The sequence below is a fragment of the Dromiciops gliroides genome, chromosome 1, assembly GCF_019393635.1.
Source record: "Dromiciops gliroides isolate mDroGli1 chromosome 1, mDroGli1.pri, whole genome shotgun sequence".
NCBI classification, from domain to species: Eukaryota; Metazoa; Chordata; class Mammalia; order Microbiotheria; family Microbiotheriidae; genus Dromiciops; species Dromiciops gliroides.
This window is the reverse complement of record NC_057861.1, coordinates 30,369,809-30,396,122: the sequence shown is the minus strand read 5'-3', so window position 1 is coordinate 30,396,122 and position 26,314 is coordinate 30,369,809. Positions and strand designations below refer to the sequence as shown.

Here is a 26,314-nt window from a genome sequence, read left to right as displayed (position 1 = left end):
CAACCTCTCAGTTCTCTAAATTGCAGAGAAGACACCAACCTGCCCCGGCAGACAGAGTTTCCTCCTCTCTTCTCGGAGTTCCTTATATCATTGAAATCACAGGACCAGTTCCTTTCCTGGTTCCTTTTCTATTGATGTTTTTTATTTTTACATCATGCTCATTTCCAAACATATCCCCCTCCTCTCCACCCTCAGCAAGTGTTCGATTGTAACATATTGAAAAAGACATTGAAGGGCAGGTAGGTGGTGCAGGGGATAAAGCACTGGCCCTGGATTCAGGAGGACCCGGGTTCAAATCTGGCCTCAGACACTTAACACTTAACTAGCTGTGTGACCCTGGGCAAGTCAGTTAACCTTCATTGCCCTGCAAAAAACCAAACCAAAACAAAACCACAAAAAAATAAAAAAGACATTGAAAAAGTTTAGCAAAACTATGCCACGTATCAGTTATGTATCTGACAGTATATGCTATCGTTTACATGCCCAGCTCCCTGCCTCTTCCATGAAAGGAACAAAATATATTTTCTCACCTCTGACATAGTCAGCTAGGTGGGACTTTGGATAGAGTGTAGGACCTGAGTGCAAATCCAGCCATGTATATTTAATAGCTGTGTGACCTTGGGCAAGTCACTGAACCTCTGTTTCCTTATCTGTAAAATGAGGATATTAATTAATTATATTAACGAGAGCACTTACCTCTCAAAGTTGTTGTGAGGATAAAATTAGATAATATTATAAAGCATTTAGAACAATGGCTGGCATGTAGTAAGTGCTGTTTAAAGGTTTATTATTATATGAAATAATTTTTGTACAGTTTTTTGCAAACCCTAAGGTGTTACATAAATGCCACATGTTGTTGTTATCTTCAGGGCTCTGTTTGGGTATTATAATTGTACATTTTTCATTCTGATTTCTTCTGCTTAACATTCTTATAGTCATTATACGTGTTATTTTTCTGATTCTGCTTTATTTCATAGGACCATAAAACTAGAGCTCTAAGGGACCTCAGAAGCCATGTAGTCTGACATCCTGATTTTATAGATGGGGAAACTTAGGCCAAGAAAGGTTAAGTGACTTACATAAGGTTAGATAGGTGGTAAGTGACAGAACTAGGGTTTGAACTCTGGTGTTATAATCCAGTAAGGTCTGCATGCTTTTTTTTTTTTTGGTGAGGCAATTGGGGTTAAGTGACTTGCCCAGGGTCACACAGCGAGTAAGTGTTGAGTGTCTGAGGCCGGATTTGAACTCAGGTACTCCTGAATCCAGGGCCAGTGCTTTATCCACTGCGCCACCTAGCTCCCCAACCCCTGACATGCTTTTTAATGTGCCATCTGACTTGCTTATGGTTACATAGGTACCTAGTAAATGGCAGAAGTAGGATTTGAATCCAAGTCCTCTGGCTCCAAAGACAGTGTTCTTTCTACTGTATTTTGCTGCCTGACTATTGTCTATCCATCTTCTCATGTTTCTCTGAATTCTCATATTCATCACTTATTAATAGTATAGTTTACCAGTGTAACTTACATGTAACCTGGGTAGGGTACCCATACTCTACTTCTCTTTCTCTGGACTGTCTCATTTTCCCTCAACCAGAACTCACCCTGAAAGGTACTTAGAGGTTTCTCCACAGTATAAGGTGGCCGTGAGTGCTGTCACTTAGCAACTACTCGGCTTTCAGGCTCCTGGGGATAACACTTATGTGAGGAGGGTACTCTTCTACTACTTAATGCTGTAGTTCCTGAGCCCCTACTGGTGTGCTTCCCATCCGTACAGAATCTGTCCCAATAACATTATTAATTCTTAAACATGAAACATTTGCTAAACAGGCAAAACCAAGAATAATATTTAACTCATTAGAAGGTGAAATCATTAATAATAGAAAGGTTACAGTCCACCCATAAACTGGGGATATATATTGACTCTGACATCAGTTTGTCCCAATAACATTATTAACTCTTAAACATGAAATATTTGCTAAACAGGCAAAAGCAAGATTAATATTTAACTCATTAGAAGGTGAAATCATTAATAATAGAAAAGTCACAGTCCACTCATAAACCGGGGTTATATAAACTGGTTCTGACATCAATCAGTCCCAATAACATTATTTATTCTTTTAAAGTTTTTTATTTGCGGGGCAATGAGGGTTAAGTGACTTGCCCAGGGTCACACAGTTAGTAAGTGTCAAGTGTCTGAGGCCGGATTTGAACTCAGGTCCTCCTGAATCCAGGACTGGTGCTTTATTCACTGAGCCACCTAGCTGCCTACATTATTTTTTTTGGTTTTGGTTTTGTTTTTGTGTTTTTTTTTTGCAGGGCAAGGGGGGTTAAGTGACTTGCCCAGGGTCACACAGCTAGTGTTAAGTGTCTGAGGCCGGATTTGAACTCAGGTCTTCTTGAATCCGGGGCTGGTGCTTTATCCACTGTGCCACCTAGCTGCCCCTGCCCTACATTATTAACTCTTAAACATGAAACATTTGCTAAACAGGCAAAAACAAGAATAATATCTAACTCATTAGAAGGTAAAATCATTAATAATAGAAAGGACACAGTCCACCCATAAACTGGAGTTATATATACTCTTGTGCCGGTGAACACAGTGACTGAAAAGGAAGTGGGCAAGAACACAGCAGTAAGGACCATGAGGTGGGAAACCCACATGCTAGGACAATTTATGATTAGACTGAGTTCTTTAGTGAACATTCTACACCTCTCTGCTAGAATTTCCTCTTTTGTTCCTCATGGCTCCTCTGCTTTTCTGCCACTTTTGCACGGCTGAAGCAGTGTTGAGCTTTTTTAGCAAATAGCTGTCCATGGCAGGGCACTGAGAAAGTGTTACTCTCTTTTAGCAAAATTTATCAGCACCACATTCTTTCAGTGAAAAAACAAACAAACAAAACTGATTCTCTTAAGTCTGGAATCTGCCTAGAGGCAATAAGGAGCCACTGAGCAGAGGAATGATATGATGAAAACCATACTTTAGACATAACACATGAGCAGCTCCGTGGTACTTTCTTTCCTTCAGTTCAGTAAGAAGGCTACATGATTTAATTGCCTAGTACTGTGTTAGTACTATTTGGGGAGGAGAAAGAGGAAGGGAACAAGCACTTATCAGCTGCCTGCTATGTGCTGGCCACTTTACTAAGTGCTTTACAAATATCTCATTTGATCCTTACAACAACCTTAAGAGGTAGGTGTTATTATTATCATCCCCATTTTACAGCTGAGGAAACTGAGACAGACAGAGCTTAAGTGACTTGCTCAGGGTCACCCAGTAAGTGTCTGAGGCTGGATTGGAATGCATGTTGTCTTTTTTTTTTTTTAATTAAAAAATTTTTTGTTGTTGCATGTCTTCTTGATGTCAGAGCCAGTGCCCTCTCCACTGTGCCAACCTAGCAGTCCAAAATAATAGCTGTCAATATGGAGAATGGATAGAAGTCGCTGCCAAATTGATATTACAAAAGCACAGGCCTGACCATAGTCCGTCCCTCCCCCCCTTCTCAAGAAGCTCTGGTGGCTCCCTATTGTCTCTAGGATCAAACACAAACCCCTCTTTTTGGCATGTGGAAGCCCTTCACAGTCTGGTTTTATCCTTGGCAATATGGAGGATGGATTGGAGAGGGAAGAGACTGAAGGCAGGGAGACCAAGAAGGAAGCTACTGCAATACTGTTGATGAGAACATGAACTAGGGTGATAGTCGTATGAATGGAGGAGAGAAGGGATCCAAGAGATGTTGGGAAGGTAGAAATGACGAGGATTCCAGCAGATTGGAAGTCAGAGGGGAGGGAGAGGAAAGAGTTAGGGCTGCCTCTGAGGTTACAGATCAGTGGGATTACAAGAGTCGAGGTGCCTTTGACAGAAATAAGAGTTTTGAGTGTGGAAGATTTGGGGTGAGATACGAGTTCCATTTTGGATACACTGAGTTTGAGATGTTATAGGCGATCCAGGTGACACTCTCTGACAAGCGGTGGGTGGTAGAAACCTGACAGTTCAGGAGAGGGATTAGGGCTTTCAGAGTCTTCTTCATCGAGATGATCCCTTGGGTACTGATGAGATCACCAGGAGAGAGGATGTAGAGAAAAAAACATGAGCTGGGACAAAGCCTTGAGGGATGTTCTGGGTTAGGGGTTGGCAGCTGATGGATTGGTAGTTCCTCAGAGGAGCCTGAGAAAGAGCATGTCAAATGAGGAAGAAGAAAGCTGAGAGAGGAGCCCCAGGCACCTCCCGAAGAGACAATGTTCAGGAGAAGGGGGTAGTGGACTGGGACAGAGGCTGCAGAGAAGTCAAATGGAATGAGGACCAAGAAAAAGCACTTGACCTTTGCATTTAAGAAATGTTTTTTTTTTGTGTGTGGGGGGAGGCAGCTAGGTGTCACAGTGAATAGAGCACTAGCCAGGGAGTCCTGAATTCAAATTTGGCCTCAGACACTTGACACTTACTAGCTATATGATCCCGGGCAAGTCACTTAACCCTGATTGCCTTGCCAAAAGAAAGAAAGGAAGGAAGGAAGGAAGAAAGAGAGAGAAAGAAGGAAAGAAAGAAGGAAGAGAGATATTGGGGAGCAGTTTCAGTGGAGGGTGGAGGACAGATTGAAAATGATTGAATAATTTTGTCATTTTTTTTGTAACGATTGGATCAATTCACAGTTCCACCCCAAGGTGAACTAGTATGCCAGTTTCTCCCCATCTCTACCAGCATTGAATTTCTCCATCGTTTAGCATCCTTGCCAATTTGATGGGTGTGTGCTTATATCTCAGGGTTGTCTTAGTTTTCATTTCTCTTATGATTGGAGATGTGGAGCCCCCTTTTAAGGGTGCGGTTGATAGTTTACAATTCTTCTTTAGAGAACTACATGTTCATATCTTTTGGCCACCTATTTATTTTGGAGAGATCCGGATGTCTTCAAGGTAGGGGCTAGAAGGGGGCACAATTATCAGACTAAAAAATTCTTCCCCTGAGAGCTCCCCGCCGGAGAGGTGGTTGAAAGTAAAGCTGTGAAACCCTATCCCTGAGACCAGCCTGGCAGGTCGGGTATCACGGGATTTCAGAGCATGACAGTGCCACTAGACTGTGCCAAGATGCCGGAATTGAAGCCTTAACCCCTGATGTCCCAGCAGGTTGGAAGCCTCAGAGCCACCTTGGTCTTGTGACTAGAGGCCAGCTGGCTCTCTGCATTGGGTACTGGCAAAACACAACAACAACCAACAACTAACCACCACCACCAGCAACAACCACAATCACAACAACAACAAAAACCCAACCCTCAGCCTATGACCTGAAATAGAGGCAATTAAATGCAAGTTAGTCTGATAAACACTTATCAAGCGCCAACTGGTGTGCTGAGCACGGCACTCGGTGCTCAAAGTTCATGGTGTTCGAGAAGAAGGGACCTAAGAGGTCATTTAGGCCAAGACCCCTCCCATTTTACAGATGGGGAAACTGAAGCCTAGAGTTGTGAAGGGACTTGACCAAGGTCACAAGAATGAAATCATTCCTGTCTTGCAGGAGCTTACCAAGAAATTAGGATTTTACCAAGCACTAAGGGATGGGGATGACAAATGTCTTTGCTAGCTGCTCCCTTTTTGGTTCATATAGTGCGCCAGCTGGGCAAAGCCCATTGGGCTGGTGAAATGGGGTTGAGTGATATACAAATAAATATATTCTCTCTCTTTATATCATACATACATACATACACATATAGAGGGTAGCTAGGGGGCACAGTGGATAGAATGTTAGACCTGGAGTCGGGAGGACCTGAGTTCAAATCTAACTTCAGAAACTTACTAGCTGTGTGACCCTGGACAAGTCACTTTACCCTGTTTGCCTCAGTTTTCTCATTTGTAAAAATGAGCTGGAGAAGGAAATGACAAACCGCTCCAGTATCTTTGCCAAGAAAACCCCACATGGGGTGATTGATAAAGAGTCAGATACAACTGAAACAACTCAAAAACAAGTGTTAAGGGCTAAAATTCTAGCTAGTCTGTCTAAAATATCTAATGAGTGGTCGCCAATAAATTATAAGCTTTAGCAAGAGTTAGACTTTTAAGCATTTATTAAGGAGAATAAGAATTTGGTAAAGAGAGAGAGAAAGGCCTAGATTCCTATCTATTAAAGGGAGAGCACATTTCTAGCTCCACTCTCCACCAGAGTCCCAAGGAAAGAGCGTGAGACCGAGCGCCAGTCTCTTCCTTCCTCCTCTCACTAGCCCGCGTCACTTCCTCACGCCAAAGAAAAGACTCCTGGTCTTGCCCTCAAAGACCTTCGCTTCATGGGCGGAACTCTTCTACAGTAAGTCTTCAGCAGGTGGCGTTATTCCAATCGTTACACAAGATACACACACACACACACACACACACACACACACACACACACAAATATTGAGACAGACACACATCCCTGAGATATGGTTGGTATAGAGAACTAACAATAACACCAGTGGAGACTGGTAGAAGGAGGAAATTCTTGCTACCACCTATTTTGTAATGTATAGTCTCAGACAGTTACGTGGAACACAGAAAAGTTAAGTGACTTGCCATGGGTCACACAGCCTTCCTGACTGGAAGTTTACTTCCATAGGCAAGTCACTTCCATCCTGCCTCAAATACAAAACTGACTCTTTCCCTACTGCCTTGAATACAAAACAGAGAGAGTTCCTACAAAGTAATTTCAAGGGGGTAGAGTAGCCACGGGATATCAGAATAGGTGGCCTCCGGGAGCTGATACTTAAAAGGTAATGGAAGTGAGAGCACTCTAGGCATGGGGTATGGCCTGTGCAAAGATCCCAAGGTAGGAGATGGATGGTCAGCCATGGGGAATGGCTTGTAGGGGGGATGGGGAAGGGACTGGCTTTGGGATTTCAGTGAAACACAGGGGTCTCCCCAGTGAGGAAACTCCTCCCAATGAAGATCAGCACCTTCTCGGCCAAGTTCTTTGACTTGGAAACCTGCCCAGGGCCACACAGCGAATATATATCATGGTCTGAACTTGACCCCACACCCTCAGGGAGCTCACACTCTTTTTTTTTTTTAAATTAAAATTTTTTTTTTTTTAGTGAGGCAATTGGGGTTAAGTGACTTGCCCAGGGTCATACAGCTAGTAAGTGTTAAGTTTCTGAGGCCGGATTTGAACTCAGGTTCTCCTGACTCCAGGGTCAGTGCTCTATCCACTGCGCCAACTAGCTGCCCCCAAACTGTTCTTTTATTTCTTTTTTTTTTTTTTAGTGAGGCAATTGGGGTTAAGTGACTTGCCCAGGGTCACACAGCTAGTAAGTATCAAGTGTCTGAGGCTGGATTTGAACTCAGGTACTCCTGACTCCAGGGCCAGTGCTCTATTCACTGTGCCACCTAGCTGCCCCTGGAGCTCACACTCTTAACGGGGAGAAGACACCTATGGGAGATTTCAGCTGCAGGTCCGATGGCTTCATGGTCCTCTGGGTGCAGGGAGGGACAAAGCAGTTGCTGGTACCTCTTCCCTAATGCCATTTTCACCGACAGAATTGTATATTTCCTGATGCTGTGTTGGAGAGTGCCAAGGACTTTGGCAATGAGAGCCTTCTTTCCTGGGTCTTAGGTCGCTGTGGTTGTAGCACTTAAAGGAGCAGTGTTCGGGCTGTGTCCCCCATGGGAGCCATTCCCCAGGATGACACGTGAGGGCACTGGGCTGGACACATCTCCATCCCCAAGGCTCTTGGGCTCAGTCTTTGGCTGTCCCCATTAGGGTCTAAGGGAAGGTGGTGGTCACAGTGGTGGCCTGACCTATGTGGCATGTGCTACCTCCTGGCTACACCCCCAGCTGCCTGGCTACCTGAGCTAGGCTGGCTTGCCTGATCTGTGTGTGTAGGTTGTCGGGATGGCGATCCCCTTCTCTGTAGGAATTGCTTCCCTAGATGATGGCTGTGGGGGGCTGGGCTGGAAGCAGCCCCATAGTTTGAGGGGGGAGGGTGGCGCTGCTATTCACAAGGCTTTTGGGTTCAAGGTCTTGGGCTCTCTCCATCAGGGAGTGACGTGGTCAGACCTGTGCCTTAGAGATAGCACTTGGGCAGCCTCCCCAGCTTCTTGGTGGAAACAGCCTCCCCGCTGAGGACTGCCTTAGTTGGAATTTTCTGCCAGGGTCTTTGTTGTAAGGATCCCAAGGCCTCTTTGGGATGCCATGTTCTTCCCTGAGGCTCAAGGGCAAGATGACCTCATCTTGTGAGGAGTGGCCCTCAGCCCTTGGGGGATGGTTGTTTGCCTTGGACTGATGTTTTGGGAAGAAGATGAATTGTAGCAAACTGAGCATTGGACTGGGAGGCCACAGGGGGCCTCTGAGAACCACAGCACTTTATCTAATCACATTCTCAGAATTAGAAGTGGCCTTGGTGGCCATCTAGCCAAGCCCCCTACCTGCAAAAAGAATCCCCCATATAAATATCCCCAATAAGTGGTCATCCAGTCTCTGCTGGGGGATCAGAGAAGATGGGGTAGAACCCTTATCTCTCAAGGCAGCCCATTCTTAAAAACAAACAAATCCCTAAAGTTTTATTAATGCTTTTCCACATCATTTTTTCCCTTCCTTTTTCTTTCTTTCCTTCTCTCTCTCTCTCTCTCTGTCTCTGAGTCAGTCGGGATTAAGTGACTTGCCCAGGGTCACACAGCTAGTAACTGTTTAAGGTCGAATTTGAATTCAGTTCTTCCTGATTCCAGGACCAGTGCTCATATCCCCTGGCCACCTAGGTGTTCCCATGGTCATTTCTAAATAGCATCTTAGACTGGAAGATACCTTGGAGGTCATCTAATCTTCCCCCTCCCCATTTTAGATATGAGGAAACAGAAAGGTCAGGTAACTTGTCTAAGGTCACACAGTTGAGTATATGCCTGAGGCAGAATTTGAACCCAGGTTTTCCTGATGCCAAGACCAGTGCTCTATCCATTGGACCACACTGCTGCTACGCATAAATGTTCTGATTCTGTATCCTTCCCTCTGCAATCAATCAATCAACATTTATGAAGTGCTTACTGTGTGCCAAACCCCATACCAGTTCCTGTGCGTCTTCCCATATTTCTTAAAATTCCTCATTTTTGCTATTTCTCTTTTTTTGGTGAGGCAATTGGGGTTAAGTGACTTGCCCAAGGTCACACAGCTAGTAAGTGTCAAGTGTCTGAGGTCGGATTTGAACTCAGGTCCTCCTGAATCCAGGGCTGGTGCTCTATCCACTGCGCCACCTAGCTGCCCCATTTTTGCTATTTCTTACAGTGCAGTGATTATGCATCCCATCCAGGGAACGTAGCCTCTTTGACTATTCCCCAGGGCATCTCCGGGTCCCAAGACCTTTGTGGAAGGCATTGCCAGGAAGAAGAGAGGTTCTTGGGCATGGCTCTTCTGAGGGAAGAGCAGAGCTATTTTGAAAGGGGCTGGACAGCTGCCTGACACAAGTCTGTGATGAGTGGCAAGCTTGGGAGGAGGGATTTTTCTCCTAATCCCTTCCCTGACCACCCTTGGGAGGCATTGACCCCCTTGCGTAATTGGCCGAGGCAATTGGCTAAGGCAGGAGGTAGGTAGTTTCAAGGTCAGCGGCTCCAGGGACAATCTCTATTTGGTTTCCTGGAAAAGGCCCCAAGATTATTCTGTGACACCAGGGCATTGAGCCCATTGGGAAGAATTCCTGATAAGGGTTTTTTAAAGCTCCATTCCCCTATGAGCTGGGCTCTGTTCAAACTGGGGTAGTCCCAAGAATGGCACATTGAAAAGGGCATGGGACTGGGGGGGAGGTCAGAAGACCTGGACCTGAGTTTGAATCCTTGCACAAATCAGTTGATCTCTCTGGGCTTTTTTTCCTCATGTGTAAAACAAAGGCGCTGAATTGGACGTCTACTAAGGTACTTTCTAGCTCTAAATCTCTGAGCCTATGACATTCTCAGCCCTGGAAAGGGCTTAAAAATGATCTTATACAGCCTTTCACTCATTCCTTCCATCTGCCTCCCTGACAAGTGGACCCAGCCTTGACGAAGTGTTTAACAACTGGCTCGCCAACATTTTTCAATCGAATCTGCACTATTAATATTTTCTCCATCAATTTCTTAAGTCTAGACAATCAACAAAACAATGACTCAAGCCTCAATTTGTAAAGCATTTTATATTTCATTTGGTCCTCACAGCAACCCTCGGAGATAGTTGCTAATTTTAAGTAAATTGCCCAGGGTAACACAGGTAGTAAGGGGCTAAGGTCGGATTTGAACTCAGGTCTTCCTGACTCTAAGACCAGAGTGCCACCCAGCTGGTTCCCCACCATGAACTTGTACCTCTCAGTGGGCATTTATTAAGCACTTACTGTTTGCCAGGCATTGTGCCAAGTGCAGACATGACAAATTCGAGCCAACAAGATAAATTTCCCCCCCTCAAGGAACGTCTGTTCTCATGGGGGAGACATGGGAAGGATTGTGGACTTGATATGTGGAGCAGATGGAAGGCCTTAGGAGAGGCAGGACAGGGTGGGGGGTGGGGTGAGGGTGAGGGGCAGGTCAGTTCCTTTGCTCTGGATCCAGCTGCCTGGACCTCTCAGAGGCACAGGGCTCTCCCTCCACTCTCCCTCCCCTAGTCAGCAGAGCCCCAGATGTCCTCGAGCTTGAGTGCAAATCGATACTAATTTCCCCGCAGGAGAGAAAAAAGTCTCCATTGATGGTTTCCACAGCGATACCTCAGGCCTCAAGGTCTTTTTCAAAAAGGCTGCAGACCTGTCAGACACAGGCAGGGGAGGGAGAGTGATGGAAGGCTTCGGGCAGTTTCCTCAGGCCTCTTCTCAGGCCTGCTCTCAGTGGTCAACTTCTGCATCCTTCCTGGTGTCCTGCCTGCTATGTGGTCAATGAACACCTTGGCACTGGCGTTGGTGTTGGCATTCAGTCTCTTCTTACTTAGGGTAGGAACCCCCTCCCTTTCTCCCTCCCTCCCTTCCTTCCCTCCCCTTCCCTTACTTCCTTTCTCATTTCTACTTCCCTTCCCCTTTCCTCCCTCCTTCCTTCCTTTCTCCCTCCCTTTCTTCTTCCTTCCTTTCTCCCTCCCTTTTTCCTTCCTCCCTCCCTCCCTCCCTCTTTCCTTTCCTCCCTCCCTCCCTCCCTCTTTCCTTTCCTCCCTCCCCTCCCTCTCTCTCTCCCTCCTTCCTTCCTCCCTGCCTCCTTCCTTCATTCCTTCCTTTTCTCCCTCCCTCCCTCCTTCCTTCCTCCCTCCTTCCCTTCCTCTCTCTCCCTCCCTTTTTCCCTCCTTCTTTCCTTCCTTCCTTTCTTCCTCCCTCCCTCCTTCCTTCCTTTCCTCTCTCCCTTCTTCCTTCCTTCCTTTCTCTCTCCCTCCTTCCTTCCTTTGGTAGCTCTGTGTGGGATGGATCACAAAGGGAACATGATATGTGTAAAGCATTTTGTAGACTGTAAAGCCCAATACAAATGTCTGCTCTTATGGCCCCCAGTCCCCAACAGGATGTCATGCCCACAGTTGGTGCTTAATAATTGAGCCAGAGGGAATCCTCAAAGTCATAAGTCCAACCACCTCATTTTGCAGAGAAGGAAACTGAGGCCTAAAGACGTTAAGTGACCTGCCCGAGGTCACGCAGGTGGTAAGCGATCGCGGTAATAGGGGAAGAACAGGATGCACTTCTGTGTCTTGGAGCGGGGTTGCACCTGCAGTAAGAGCTCCCCTGCCCGCTGAGGTCGGCAAGGGCCGCTGCTGTGGTCTGGCGGGCACTGCTCACAGTCCCTTGTCTCCCCAGGTCAGACTGTCAGATGGGAGAGCCCCGGCAGACCGGATGAAGCCGGCGTGGGCACCATGTCATCATGCGTCTCTAGCCAGTCCGCCCCCACCCCCTCGGAGAGGCCCGTGGCTCGGGATGAGAACCCCAAACCCTGCGAGGCCCTTCACGGGCTCTCATCGCTGAGCCTGCACCTGGGCAGCATGGAGTCCTTCATCGTAGTGACCGAGTGCGAGCCGGCCTGTACCCCTGGGGCCCAGGGCCAGGGCCAGCTGGAGGAGCAGATGGAGCACGGCGGGGAGGAGGGGGAGATCCTCCAGGCGCCCGCCGACCCCGGGCCCCAGGCCCGGCCCCACCTCTCCGGCCGCAAGCTGTCCCTGCAAGAGCGGTCCCAGGCCACCCCGTCCCCCGGAGGGAGCGGGAGTGTGAACGGCCGCTTTATCTACCCCTCTCTTCCTTACTCTCCCGTCAGCTCACCCCAGTCCTCCCCGCGGCTCCCCCGCAGACCCACGGTGGAGTCCAGACACGTCTCTATCACCGGAATGCAGGTAAGGGGCGTGGCTGGGCGGCCCTTATCTCTGGGGGTGTGGGGTGTGTCTCCTTGTCCTATTTCTATAATGGTGGTTGAGAGGTGAGACGGATTGAATTCTCATTAGAAGCTACCTTAGAGTAGACCCCTCTCCCCATTTTGTGGGTGATGAAACTGAGGCAGAGAGGAGAAATGGTTTGTCTCAGAATCACACAGGTGAGTTGTGGTAAGATTTGAAATCAGGTCCTCCTGACCGGCACCCCCTATGGGTTATACCACCCCGGCTCTTCCTCATTCCTGCCTCTGAGATAAAATCTTGCCTCAAACATTTATCTAACTGTGTTTAACTAACTGGGGAAATCACTTAACCTCTCCTAGTTTCAGTTTCCTTTTCTGTAAAATGGAGATAAAATAAGCAACTACTTCACAGGGTTGTTGTGAGCACCAAATGTAGTATAACATGTGTAAAATGCTACATGGCTGTGAGCTCATTATTATCCACCCCCTTGGTTTTACAAAGGGGGAAACTGAGGCAGAGAGAGAAAGGGGCTAGCCCAGGGTCAGTCACACAAGTAGTAAGTGGCATGATGGGGATTCGAACCCAGGCCTCTACAGCTTCAGAGCTCTTTCCACTTTACCCCCATCAATTTGCTTCATTCCCATAATCTCTCTGTATTATCACATTAGGGCTTGAAAGAATTGTAGACTAGGGGCAACTAGATGGCGCAGTGGTAAAGCACCGGCCCTGGATTCAGGAGTACCTGAGTTCAAATCCGGCCTCAGACACTTAACACTTACTGGCTGTGTGACCCTGGGCAAGTCACTTAACCCCAATTGCCTCACTAAAAAAACAAAAACAAAACAAAAAAAAAGAATTGTAGACCAATAACCATCGATTAAGCACAAAGAATTGTAGACTAATAACCATCGATTAAGCACCTGCTGTATGCAAAGCAATATGCTAGAGGCTGAGATACAAAACTTAGATTAAGACTTGGTCCCTGCCCCTTGGGGTGTGTTCTCAGACTAGTAGAATGGAAGATCCTTGAAGGCAGGGATTGGTTTTTGTTTGGTTTTGTATTTTAGCTGAGCTTGGTAACCAGAAGGTACTTAATAATACATGCTCATTGGAATGGCTTGGGTAAAACACCAAGACAGATGTATGCTTTAGCTCACTTATGCACTGTTCATGTGTTGCCTATTAGAGTTACATCAGATCTAAAGGAGAAAGGTATTCCCTACTAGGGTAATCCAGGAGGGCTTCCTAGGAGGAGGCTGCATTTGAGGTGGACTTTAAAAAGTTGGCAAAGGTGAGGAGGAAGGGAGGGCATCCCAGGCATAGGGAAGAGCCTGAGCGTCAGCAGGGTTCTGAGAGTACAGCAGTGGCTCTAGCCGTATGTATGGAAGGAAGTTATCTAAGATGAGGCTGGGAGAGCCAGGTGGTCTTAGGTTACGGAGGAGAGAGGAGTTTGAACTTTCTTGGGTAGGAAAGCAGGAGCCCCTGAAGATTTTTGAGCACAGGAGTGACACTGTCAGATCCATTTGGAAGAATGATTGGCTATTTGTGAAGGATGGATTGGAGCAGGGAGAGTGACATCTAGGCTGTCTAGATGGGTGGTGGGGCGGGATGCCACGGGTCAGAAAGGGAAGTCGGGAGTCAGGGAAAGGTTGAGGAGAAAGGTAAATATTTCGTTGGAAGCATATTGAATTTGAGGTGCTGGAGGGGGAACTAATAACTAGAAATCATTTAGTCCATTTTACAGATGAAGAAACTGAGGCCCAGAGAGGTCAGGTCAGACCTTGTTCAAAGTCCCACAGCCAGGAAGCATCAGATCAGGGCCTCAGGCCCCTATTTTCTGACTCCAAATCTATCCATTTTCCCCCTGGAATCCTATAATCCTTTGCATGGAGAGGTCGGATGATTGCACCTCCAGTTTAATGAATTCCTCCTCCACTGCCCCCCCCCCAGCCTGAACTTAGTGGGGATGTTTTCTAGAAGGCTGACCCCAGGGCGTTCACTGAGCTCTGGGATTCCATGGCTCAGCTCTGCAGATTCCTGCCAGGATCTTTCCTGGGATAGGCTGCAGCTCCCCAGAAGTAGGTTAAGCAATCCTGGGGCCCTTCCTTGGGGATGATCTTTTCCAGATGGACACAAATGAGACTCAGAGCCTGGGAAGGAATGGGCCCCAAGGACAAATGCTGAGTGGGTGGGAGAGCCAGGATGAGAACAGGGGTCTCCCCACTGCCGGGTTCATCATTATTTTCACTAAAAGCTCTGGGTTAAGCCACCCACAATGGGGCATAATGGAAAGCAGACCAGCTTTGGAGTCCAAGGCCCTGGGTTCAAATCCTACTTCTGAGGCTTACTACACCTGTATGACCTTGGGCAAATTCTATATCTCTAAAATGGGCAGGTTGGACTTCGTGGCTGCAAAGGTCTCTTCTAGTCTAGAATCCTGATTTTTGTTGTTGTTCAGTTGTTTTCAGTGATGTTTGATTCTCTGTGTCCCCATTTGGGGTTTTCTTGGCAAAGATCCCAGAGTGGCCTACCATTTCCTTCTCCAGCTCATTTGACAGATGAGGAAACTGAGGCAAACAGGGTGGAGTGACTTGCCCAGGGTCATACAGCTAGTAAGTGTGTGAGGCTGGATTTGAACTCAAGTTTTCCTGCCTCCAGTCCTGGAGCTCTATCCACTGAACCCAATGACCTGGGTTCAAATCCTGGCTCTCTGCCTCTTAATCCCCTTATGATTTTAGACAACTTACTTAATTTCTCTGGGCCTCATTTTTCTCACCTTAGAAGATGCCTGAGGCCCTGATTCACATCTCTGGTCCTAATTAATGCCCCCTTCAGGTGCCTCATCAGGCATGGAAGTGATTTTGGCTCTGTTGTCTGAGCTTCATCAGCCTGGCCTTGTTCCACATCACTCATTAGCGTCACTCATTCGTCATCTTTCTTGGGTAGGACGTGAAACTTCAGGGGTTGTTTCAATTTGTTTCCTTTATGGTTACTGATGTGCTACATTCTTTCTCATAGTAGACCAATAGTTTGGAATTCTGGAGAATGAGAATGATAACTAACATTTCCCTAGAGCTTGTCATGTGCCAGGTGCTGGGTTAAGTGCTTTACAAATACTACCTCATTTGATTCTCACAACAGCCCTAGGAGTAGAGGCTATTATCTCCATTTTATAGATAAGTAAACTGAGGCAGGCAGTGGTTAAGTGACTTGCCTAGGGTGATGCAGCTAGGAAGTATCTGAGGCTGTATTTGAACTCAGGTCTTCCTGACTCCAGGCCCAGCACTCTATGTACTTTGGTGCCCTCTTGCTGTCCCAGTTTTTTCATATTCTTTGACCACTTATCTGTTGGGAATGGCTTTTGTTCTTTTTTTGGCAGGGCAATGAGGGTTAAGTGACTTGCCCAGGGTCACACAGCTAGTAAGTGTCAAGTGTCTGAGGTTGGATTTGAACTCAGGTCCTCCTGAATCTAGGGCTGGTGTTTTTATCCACTGTGCCACCTATCTGCCCCTGGCATTTGTTCTTATAATTTGTTAGTTGGCCCTATACCTAGTATATCTATCAGACCCTTGTAATAAGTATTTGATATAGTTTCCCTCAGTCTCCCACTTACTACTAATTGTAGCTGCATTAATTTTGTTCATGCAAAAGTGTTTCAATTTCACATAATCAGAATTAGCCATTTTATCTTGTAATTTATCCTAGCCCTTGTTTGGTTAATAACAATTACAAAAGTAGTTATGTTGTTATACATAATAATAACAATTACCCTTCTAGCTAATGATAATAATAACAATAATAGTAAGTTTGGAGTCTGTTCCTCCCCTGTTCTGGGTCTCATTTTTCTCCACGTGGAAAAGATTATCCCCAAGGAAGGGCCTCAGGATTGCTTAACCTGCTTCTGGTGGGCTATAACCTGTCCCAGGAAAGATCCTGGCAGGAATCTTCAGGGCTGAGCCATGGAGTCTCAGAGTTCAGTGAATGCCCCCAGGGTCAGCCTTCCAGGGAAAAACACCCAGGAAATTCAGGTCAGGTTTGGGAGGGTGGGGAGTGGAGGAGGAATTCATTAAGCTCTTAACATATGGTTCCCTCATTTCATCCACACAAAAACCCTGGAAAGTAGGTGTTGTTATTATCCCTCTTTTAAAGATCAGGAAACTGAGACAGACAGATTAAGAGACTTATTCAGGGTCACAGAGTTAGTAACTCAAGACCAGTGTTCCACCTTGCTGCACTGTTTATGCTTGGGGCCCATGGCATCTGTGAGGTGGTTCCCAGTAGGTTAAAGACAAGATAGGCCGGTTGGAGGCTGCGATAACAAACTGAACATTTTAAGATCTGCCCACGGAAGGGAGTGATCACCACCAGAAGAGAAGGAAGTAGATAGGCTGTGTGTGAAGCCCTAGCTTCCCTAATTATGGGGTTGGGAGGAAGCGACTGCAGTTCCCCCTGGGGTGGAGAGCCATGTGGATGGAAACCCAGGGGAGGAGGCAGCCCTGGACGGGGACCCGTCCTGGCTCACAAGACCTGAAAAAACCCAGGAGGATTCTGGGGAGGCCCCACAGGCACTCCTCACCCCCAAGTGTCTGGTAGCAAAGGAGTGTGGGTAGTCCTCTCTTTGAAGAGGATGAAGGTTCCTCAGGCCCAGGCCAGGACCCATCTTTCTTTTACCTCTTGGAGCAAAGTGTTTGGTTGGTTGGTTGGTGTGTGTGTGTGTGTGTGATACTTTCATTCAGTTTTTACCTTTGGCCAAGTCGGGGAAGCTGAGATTTCAGGTACAAGCAGGATCCTACCTGACTCTGCAGCCACTGAGGGAAGTCAGACTGATGTGGGATGGAAATGATGTGGGATGGAATTAGGGTCAAATTGATCGTGAGTCGTCCCAAAAAGAATTACAAGACTCAGTGACTCAGTTTCCCAAGTTTCATTGCAATACTGTGAGTGAACACAGGGAGAGAACCAGAAAAGTGGAAAGGTATCTTTCAAATAAGGAAAGAAAGGATAGTTGTATTTATATTATGTATTAATTGATTATCAGTCTCATTATAATAATCTCCACTTTAGGGAGGGACTAGGGAGGGTTTATCCTAATTTGGAGTTCCTGGGGTCCTAAGATGACCCCCGAGGCCAGTGCCTTTTTCTGTGGAGGTGTGTTTTGTGGTTTATGTGTCATAAGGTGAATCTGGGGACAAATTTGGCCTTTTCTGCACATATCACTTTTTGATTCCCATGGCTAGTTTCAAAATATTTTCATTTATCAGTTGAATTTCTATACCCTGTCAGTTTATCATTGTTATTGTTTTTTTTTTTTTTGTGGGGCAATGGGGGTTAAGTGACTTGCCCAGGGTCACACAGCTAGTAAGTGTCAAGTGTGTGAGGCCGGATTTGAACTCAGGTCCTCCTGAATCCAAGGCCAGTGCTTTATCCACTGCGCCACCTAGCTGCCCCTGTCATTGTTATTGTTAAAGTCTCTATGACCTGCCTTTTTATGTTCTTGTTACTGGTGCTGATTAATGTGGGTATGAAAACCTAGGCCTTGACTTATATCAATGAAGACTCAAGTCTTAAGTTACCCATTAACTGGGGTCTGAATCCCTTTCAGAGATCAAATCTAAATTAGAGCTTGGGTCTTAGGTTTTTCTGTTAACCCCTTTTTTGCCTCCTACATCAAGACCATGTCCCTGCCAAAGAGGAACTGACCCTTTGAGGAGGAACCCCTTTTCAACTCAGCTTTTTCAAATGTTCATTTTAATGCTAGGGGATAGAAAGCAGACTTGTGATTTTATTGGTTTGGGGACCTCCCAGGGGAGGAAACTCCCTCTCCCAATTCAGGATTCAGATTAGCATCTTCTTTGCAAATTTTATACATCCAGGGAGTCGGTCCACAACCATTTGTTAAGTGCTTGCTACATGACCAGCACCTGTGCCAAGTGCTAGGCATACAAAGAAAGGCAGATGCACATAAGTTATCCCTGCCCTCAGGGAGCTCACAGTCTAATAGGGGAGACAGCATTCAAAGAACTATGTACTTACAAGATATAACCAGAGGTCATGTCAGAAGGAAGTGGACCATGGGGAAAGGCCTTTTGCCAAAGGTGAAATCTGAGCAGAAAGCCAGGGAAGCCAAGAGGGGAAGATGGGGTGGAAGGGCCTTTGAGGCATGAGGCACTTCCTGGGCAAAGGAACAGAGAGGGGAAGTCCCATCCGGTGTAAAGAACAAACAGCAAGAAGCCAGGTCTTTTTGCTTCTAAGCTGGATCTAATAGGAAGGGGCCAGGTTGTGAAGGGTTTTAAATGCCAAACAGAGGATTTTATAATGGATCCTGAGGGGAATAGGGAACCATAGGTTATTAAGTAGGAGGGGTGGGACCTAGAACACTGAGAGGTTAATTGACTTTTTTTTTTTGGGTGAGGCAATGGGGGTTAAGTGACTTGCCCAGGGTCACACAGCAAGTAAGTGTCAAGTGTCTGAGGCTGGATTTGAACTCAGGTCCTCCTGAATCCAGGGCCAGTGCTCTATCAACTGCGCCACCTAGCTGCCCTGAGGTTAATTGACTTTTATAGGGTACCACAGCTCACATATTTCAGAGATGGGGCTCAAACTAAGCCTTGCACGATCTGAGGCCAGCTTTCTGCCCCTGCTGCTTCTCTTTTCAATGAGATCTTTTGTTTTTAGAATGCAGTTTTGTTATTCAGTCATTTTCAGTCATGTCCAACTCTTCGTGACCCCATTTGGGGTTTTCTTGGCAAAGATCCTGGAACCATTTGCCATTTTCTTCTTCAGCTGATTTAACAGATGAGGAAACTGAGGCAGGCAGAGGTTAAGTGACTCACCCAGCTAGTAAGTTTCTGAGGCTGGATTTGAACTCGGGTCTTCCTGACTTCAGGTCGGGGCTCTATCCACTGCACCACCTGGCCTCAATTTAGTAAACATTTATTAAGCAGCTACTGGGTGTGCCATTAAGCACCATGCTAAGTGTCGAGGAGGCAGAGACAAGGATGAGACAGGGTTCCAGTGGAGCACAGTGCTGGGTTTGGAATCAGATGACCTGAGCTGGAATCCCACCTGGGTGTCTTTGGATGTCCTTTAACCCCTGTTTCATCCTCTGAGAAGTGATGGGGCTGCCTTGATGGCCCCTTGCTGCTCTTCATGGATTCTGTGACCCTCCAGAGCAAATAGCAGGAGGTCGAACAGAGAATCCCAAGAAATCAGGGGAATGGAGAAGGCCCTTTGCAGGAGGTTAGACCTGAGGGGACATGGGACATTCCAGGGGGAAAAGGGGGGAACCGCCCAGCCAGGAAATGACATATGTCATGGGTGGGCAACTGGAGGTTCTGACCAGCTTTCCAAACTTGCTTAGCAGATTGGCCATTCATGACCTGGAAGCTGCTCTCTGTGTGTCCTCTAAGCTGGGCAAGGGCTTCCCCAATTAGATTGGATGGAGGGGGGGGTCTAGCTTGGAGGTGTGGTTCCCTTAGGGCCTGAAGTACTTTGTTGGGTCAATTCCACCTCCTGAGATCAGCTAGTTGCCAATGGATAGAGATTGCTGGTATTAGTGTGAGGAAGACCTGAGTTCAAATCCTGCCTGTGTGACCCCAGACAAGTAACTTAACCTCTATTTGCCTCGGTTTCTCTAACTGTAAAATGGGAGTAATATTGCCTACCATGATGAGATCCTATTTGTAAAGGGCTTTAGAAAATCTTTATAATATATTAATACTAGCTTTTATCATTAACATTAGCATTATTAATTATTAGCACCATTTTTTCTACTTTCTTTCCCTTTGATGGCCTATCAGCTGCTTTCTGGGGCTTGCCTGACTTTCCTGTTCAGGGGATCAGGGTCCGGACATTTCCTGGGTGTCCAGGAAGCCTCTGATCCCACCCCCTACCTGCCTGGGCCTAGCCAGAGATGCCTTTTGGGTTTTTCTTTTAAACTTTAATTTTTCCCCAGTTAATAAGTACTTATTTTCTCGTCCCCCTTCCCTTACAGCTCTTGACAGATATGCCTCTGATGTTTTTTTCCTTTGTCTTCCTCTCCCCACCACAGGACTGTGTACAGCTTAATCAGTATACGCTGAAAGATGAGATTGGGAAGGTAAATAGAAATGGCGGTGGGGGTGGGGTGGGACCTATTGGGGTCTGGGCTGGTGCCTCTCAGATAGGGGAAGGCAGAGGAGGCCTGGGGGGAGGGGAGGGTTCTGTCCAGTTTGGTGCTGATGCTTTGGGTGGTTTTCTTAAGAAAATTGAAGTTATTTCTTGGAAGAAAAACTACTTCTTCGGGCCCCAAATCTTACTCCTCCACAGCAGTGGTAAAGATATCGTTCCCTTATGGGCATGGAGGCTTTGAGCCAGCAGGAGTCTCAGGGGGCATCTAGCCCCATCTGGACGTGGGTGGGAATCTCTGCTACAATAACCCAGACGAGTGGTTGTTCAGCCTGTCCTTGGACACCTTCATTGAGATCACCCAGCTGAACCCCTCCGTTTTGCATATGGGGAAACTGAGGCCCAGGAAGGGAGAGGGACTGGCTTAAGGTCACAAGAGTTAGCCAGAGACAAAGGGGAAAAAACGTCACCTCATACTGGAAAATATGCTGGTCTCCAGGGGGAAGGGGAGGAGAAGATGGTTGGTTCAGGTCAGCCCAGCCCCACTATTGGAGAGAGGATCTGGAGTCCAGAGGATCATAGAGTTAGAGCTGGAAAAGACCCTTAGAGGTCAAAGTCCAGCCTCTTTGTTTTACACATGGAGAAACTGAGGCACAGAGGTTAAGTGACTTGCTTAGGGTAACCCAGCTAGTAAATATCTGAGGTGGGATTTGAATCTAGGCCTTCCTGACTCCCAAGTCCTGATTTCTCTACTATATTGTCTACCTTCCTGGTGTTCCCATAAGAAGGACTGCTCCCTATTTTGGGGAGCCAGATGGACTCTTTTTTATTACCTTTAGTGAGTGGTACAAAGTATGTTTCTGGCTTTATGCTGGGAGAGATGCAGAGAGAAAGGAAATGGAGAAAAGACGCACACAGGAAATAATAACAATCCTGGGTTGACCTGCCGGTTAGGACCCTGGGACCTGGGAGTGCTTGGGGGTGGGCCAGAGAGGTCAAGGAAGGCAGCTTGGAGGGTGGGTGGGAGCTGGAGAGGTGGATAAATTGGGGAGGGGGCAGCTGTGGCTGTGTCAGGTCTACTGGCAGGACTGCGGCAGGCTGCACCTAGACGAGGCTGGCCAGGGGAGGTCTAGGGGAAGACCCCTGACCCAGGCCCAGGGGATGTTGGGAGGGAGGACTCGGGAATGGAGTCTCATGGACATGTTCTTCTGCATCCAGGGTTCCTATGGAGTGGTCAAGCTGGCTTACAATGAAGACGACAATACTTACTATGTGAGTACCTGTCTCCCTGTCCCTAGGGAGGGCCTGTTTTGGAAGAACGTGATCTCCAAGGGCAAAAACCACCACATGTGTCCTCGCTCTTTGCTTTGAACAAGCCCCTCCAACCCCCTCATTGACAGATGAGGAAACTGAGGCCCTGAGTGAGGGGTGGTAATGAAGCAACTTGCCCCAAGTCAGCAGCCAATATCAGAGCTGGGTTTGAGCCTGGGTCCTGTGAGGACAGACCCAACACTCTTTTCCACTGAACCACAGCGAGGGAGACAGAATCTTGGGTTTGCTACTTACCACCTGTGTGACTTTGAGCAAATCATTTGATGTCTCTGGGATGCTATAAAATGGAAGGTTTGCACTCCTACTAATAGCTAGCATTTATAAAGTACTTTAAAGTTTGTAAAATACTCTATACACATTGTCTCATGAAATCCTCCCAACAACTCTGAGAGATAGATTCTGTCATTGTGCCCATTTTACAAATGAAGCAACTGAGGCAGAGTGACTTGCCCAACGTTAAAAACTAGTAAAGGTCTTGTGGCGGGATTGGAACCCCGGTCTTCCTGACTTCAAGTCTAACACCATACACAGTGCCATCCAGTGCTTTAGGAGCACTAGAAGACCTGAGAACCCTTCTAGCTCGAGAGTGATGATATAATAATGATGATAATGATAACAGCTAGCATTTACATGATATTTTAAGGCTTGAAAAATGCTTTACATGTGGGATCTCATATGATTCTAGGAGCCATAGAATGATATCCTATGATGCAAACATCCCCATGAGTTCAGAAAGTATTTTTTGTAGCATTTTTACAAACAGGGAAACTGAGGCACAGTCAGAAGAAGGGGCTTACCTAAATCACACAATGGATCATTGGAAGAGCCAGGACTGTAGCCCCCAAGGCTCCCAGCCCCCAAGTCCTAGCCCTTTCCCCTGGACCTCATACTCTTTCAGTGGACATGTGTTTTCTAGTTGTCTTGCTCCAAACCCTCTCCCTTGGCCCTTTTATTTGAGAGGAAGTCCTGGTTGCTGGTGCTTCCCACCAGGCAGGGAGGAGCTGTTCTGTGCTCAGAGCAGTGACTTGAGGCCACGGGGGCTTGGGGAGGGCTGGGGTTTAGCATGAGGGTCCTGGGATGGATACAGAATGTAGCCCCCCTATTGGGGTGACCCATCACTGGTAACTTGGACCTTGGAAATTTTCTCTTCCAGGCCATGAAGGTGCTTTCCAAAAAGAAGCTGGTGCGGCAGGCGGGCTTCCCACGTGAGTGTGTGGCCTTGGGATGGGGGGTTTAAACAGTTCAAGAAGAGGACGGGTTGGGAAAATAGACAGGGTGTTCCACAGCAGAAGATAGCAGCAGTCTAGGCTAGAGATGGGGGCAGTGGAGCCACTAGAAAGGAGACGTTCTTTCGAGCTAGGCTCCCCTCCGTGCCCCCTCCCTTTGGCCTGTACCTTCCCCCTTCTCTTCTTGGCCTCCACAGTCCTCCCCCTCCCCTCCCCATCTATCACTGGAAGAAGTGCAGAAGGGAAGACAAATGACACTTTTGTTACTACCTGTTAAAACAATACCGGATAGACCAAGTTCTAGATACATCATCTTGTTTGTCTCTTGTATGGTGCAATGATTACGCTTGCTCGTTACCATCCATAAGCAAAAGAACATTGAAAAACTACCCAAGTTTCCTCTTCCCATCCTTCTCCCCCATGTGCAAATAGCTAAGTAATAGAGAGTATGGTTGGTCTTCATGTGGCCCAAGATCACCTTGGCTTTCTTGGCTGCCATACTGAACTTGCAGGTTGCTAAAATCTCCAGGCGTTTTTTCAAACAAATGGCTATCTAACTGCTCTCCCTGTCCTCCCCTCTTGTTCCCCTTTAGGTGATTTTGCAAGTCTTTCCATTTATCCCTACTAAGTTTTATTTTCTTAGATTTGGACCAGGGGCCTAGCCAGCCCCGAGCCATCCAGTGCTTCAGAAGGAAGTGGCATTTATGTTGGGCCCTGAAGCTCAAGCTAAGATGAGGAGTGGGGATGGTGGTATTCCATGTATAAAGAATAGCCCACTCACTAGCTGTGTGACTCTGGGCAAGTCACTTAACCCCAATCGTCTCACTAATAATAATAATAATAATAATAAATAAAGAATAGCCCACTTACTAGCTGTGTGACTCTGGGCAAGTCACTTAACACCAATCGTCTCACTAATAATAATAATAAATAAATAAATAAATAAATAAATAATAGCCCACTTACTAGCTGTGTGACTCTGGGCAAGTCACTTAACACCAATCATCTCACTAATAATAATAATAATAATAATAATAATAATAATAATAATAATTATTATAATAATAATAATTATAATTAAGTAAATAAATAAGTAAATAAATAAGTAAGTAAATAAATAAATAAAGAAAGAAAGAATAGCCCACTTACTAGCTGTGTGACTCTGGGCAAGTCACTTAACCCCAATCGTCTCACTAATAATAATAATAATAAATAAAGAATAGCCCACTTACTAGCTGTGTGACTCTGGGCAAGTCACTTAACCCCAATCGTCTCATTAATAATAATAATAATAATAATAATAAATAAAGAATAGCCCGAGAAAGGCACAAAGCTGGGAGAGGCTACAGACCATAGGTGGTAAATAGTCTAGTAGGGTTAGAATGTACAGCGTACAAATGGGAATAATGTGAAATTAGGCTCACAACGTTTATAAGAACCAGGCTGTACCTAGAATCCCAAGATCATGAGCTTGATCTCCATTGGATAGGCAGCAGGGAGCTATCCAAGGTGCTTGAGCAGTGGAGCGGCCCAGTATCACAGGTTCCCATTGCCAGATTTTTTCTAGGATGGCTAACTCTTCCTCCAACCCTCTAAGGTGCTCACAGTGTGGCGTGCTTGTTCTTCTCCATCAGGCCGTCCCCCACCCCGGGGCACCAAGCCCGCCTCAGAAGGCTGCATCCAGCCCAAGGGCCCCATTGAACAGGTCTACCAAGAGATTGCTATTCTCAAGAAGCTGGACCATCCCAATGTGGTGAAGCTGGTGGAGGTGAGACACCAGGGAAGTGGGAGGAGAAGGGTGAGGGCAGAGCAGCTTTGAGATCAAGCAGCCTGTATGGTAGAGACCGAACAGACACGAGAGGTGGTTTGGGAGGCCTGGAGATTATTGCATGGGTGGCAGGCAATCTGAGCTTTTACCCAAGTATGGAAGCTATCCATATGTTCAAGGGCAGGTCTAAAATGGGGACAGACAAAACACTTCCCTTAAAAATATAAACTTTTGTTTCTATCTTTATTTATGCATTACTTACATTTTCCTCTTGCCAGAGAGCCATTCCTTATAACAAAGAATGCAAAAAAGGGCAAAAAAGCAGTTTAAGAAAACTACTAATGTATCAAAAATGGTCAGACATTATTTGCACTATTTTGTATCCATAGTCTCCCACCTCTACAAAGAATGTGGGAGGAGGGAGGATAAAACACTTTGATTAGGCCCATTAATTAGTCATGCAGTTGGGAATTTACCTGCTATTATAATAAGTGTGGAGCAGCAAGGTGGCATCATGAATGGAGTCAGGAAGACTTAACTACCTGAATTAAAATCTGGCCTCAGACCCTAGCTGTGTGACCCTGGGTAAGTCACTTAACCCTGTTTGCCTCAATTTCCTCATCTGTAAAATGAGCTGGAGAAGAAAATGGCAAATCATTGCAATATCTTTGCCAAGAAAACCCCAAATAGGGTCACAAAGAGTCAGATGAGACCAAAACGACTCAACAATAACGGGTACAGTTGTTGTTTGTCCTTCATTCTCGAAGAGGGCCATGATATCAGGAGGTGCCGGATGTCGTGACTTGCAGTGAATTGGATTTAAGTGAGGGAGGGCTGTGCAAGGTCACCAGCCTCACTCTTTCTTCCAGAGCCATCTGTGTCCAGTGGCAAGTACATCAGGATGACTGGAGATGACTCCAGATGTTTGAGGAAATAGGGGTTAAGTGACTTGGCCAGGGCCACACAGCCAGTAGTATCAAGTGTCTGAGGCTGAATTTGAACTTGGGTTCTCCTGGCTCCAGGGCTAGTGCTCTATCCATTACGCCATCTGGGCAGTAAACAAGATGGAGAAACCCGTGAAATGTTACTCTCTGGCCTTGGGAACTGAAACTTGATGCATTTATTGAGAGGTAGTATGATGTAATGGATAGAACACTGGCCTTGGATTTAGGGAGAGTTGTGTTCAAATCCTGCTTCAGGCATTTTTCTAGCTGTGTGACCTTAGGCAAATCCCTTGACTTCTCTAGGCTTCAATTATTTAAAATGGGAAGACCTCTAGAGTTGTTTCCAAGTCTAAATCTGATGATGCTGTGGAAAAGGCATCAGATGTTGTTTTCCCTGGGGCAGTGCCTTGCTCACCATTTACCTGAGAATCTGCTTGGGTGCAGGAGGTGGGGCCAGGTGACCCTCTGGGCCCTACTTATCTTTTTGAAGCTGAAATTACAGATTTCATTAGTGTTGGAAACTCCCTTCCCTACATATAAAGCTTAGAAGGTAAATGCTAGGGAGGTTCCTGGGGTACAGAGGGGTTAAGGAACTTGTCTGGAGAGAACATAGCCAGCATATGTTAGTGGAAGGATTTCTTTTCTTTCTACTTTCCTTCCTTCCTTCCTTCCTTCCTTCC

General features: G+C 46.5%; 1 protein-coding gene across 7 annotated transcripts in view; it reads left to right on the top strand.

Annotated features, from left to right (window-relative positions):
• CAMKK2 (calcium/calmodulin dependent protein kinase kinase 2) overlaps positions 1-26,314 on the top strand; it is a 74,843-nt gene that overhangs the window by 12,572 nt on the left and 35,957 nt on the right. For all 7 annotated transcript variants that reach the window (XM_043977373.1, XM_043977371.1, XM_043977370.1 and 4 more), the window contains exons 2-6: positions 11,732-12,258; positions 20,309-20,356; positions 21,583-21,636; positions 22,850-22,901; positions 24,557-24,690. In XM_043977373.1, coding sequence (XP_043833308.1) covers positions 11,788-12,258; positions 20,309-20,356; positions 21,583-21,636; positions 22,850-22,901; positions 24,557-24,690 — 759 coding nt within the window. In that variant the 5' untranslated portion in view covers positions 11,732-11,787. The remainder of the gene's footprint in view (positions 1-11,731; positions 12,259-20,308; positions 20,357-21,582; positions 21,637-22,849; positions 22,902-24,556; positions 24,691-26,314) is intronic.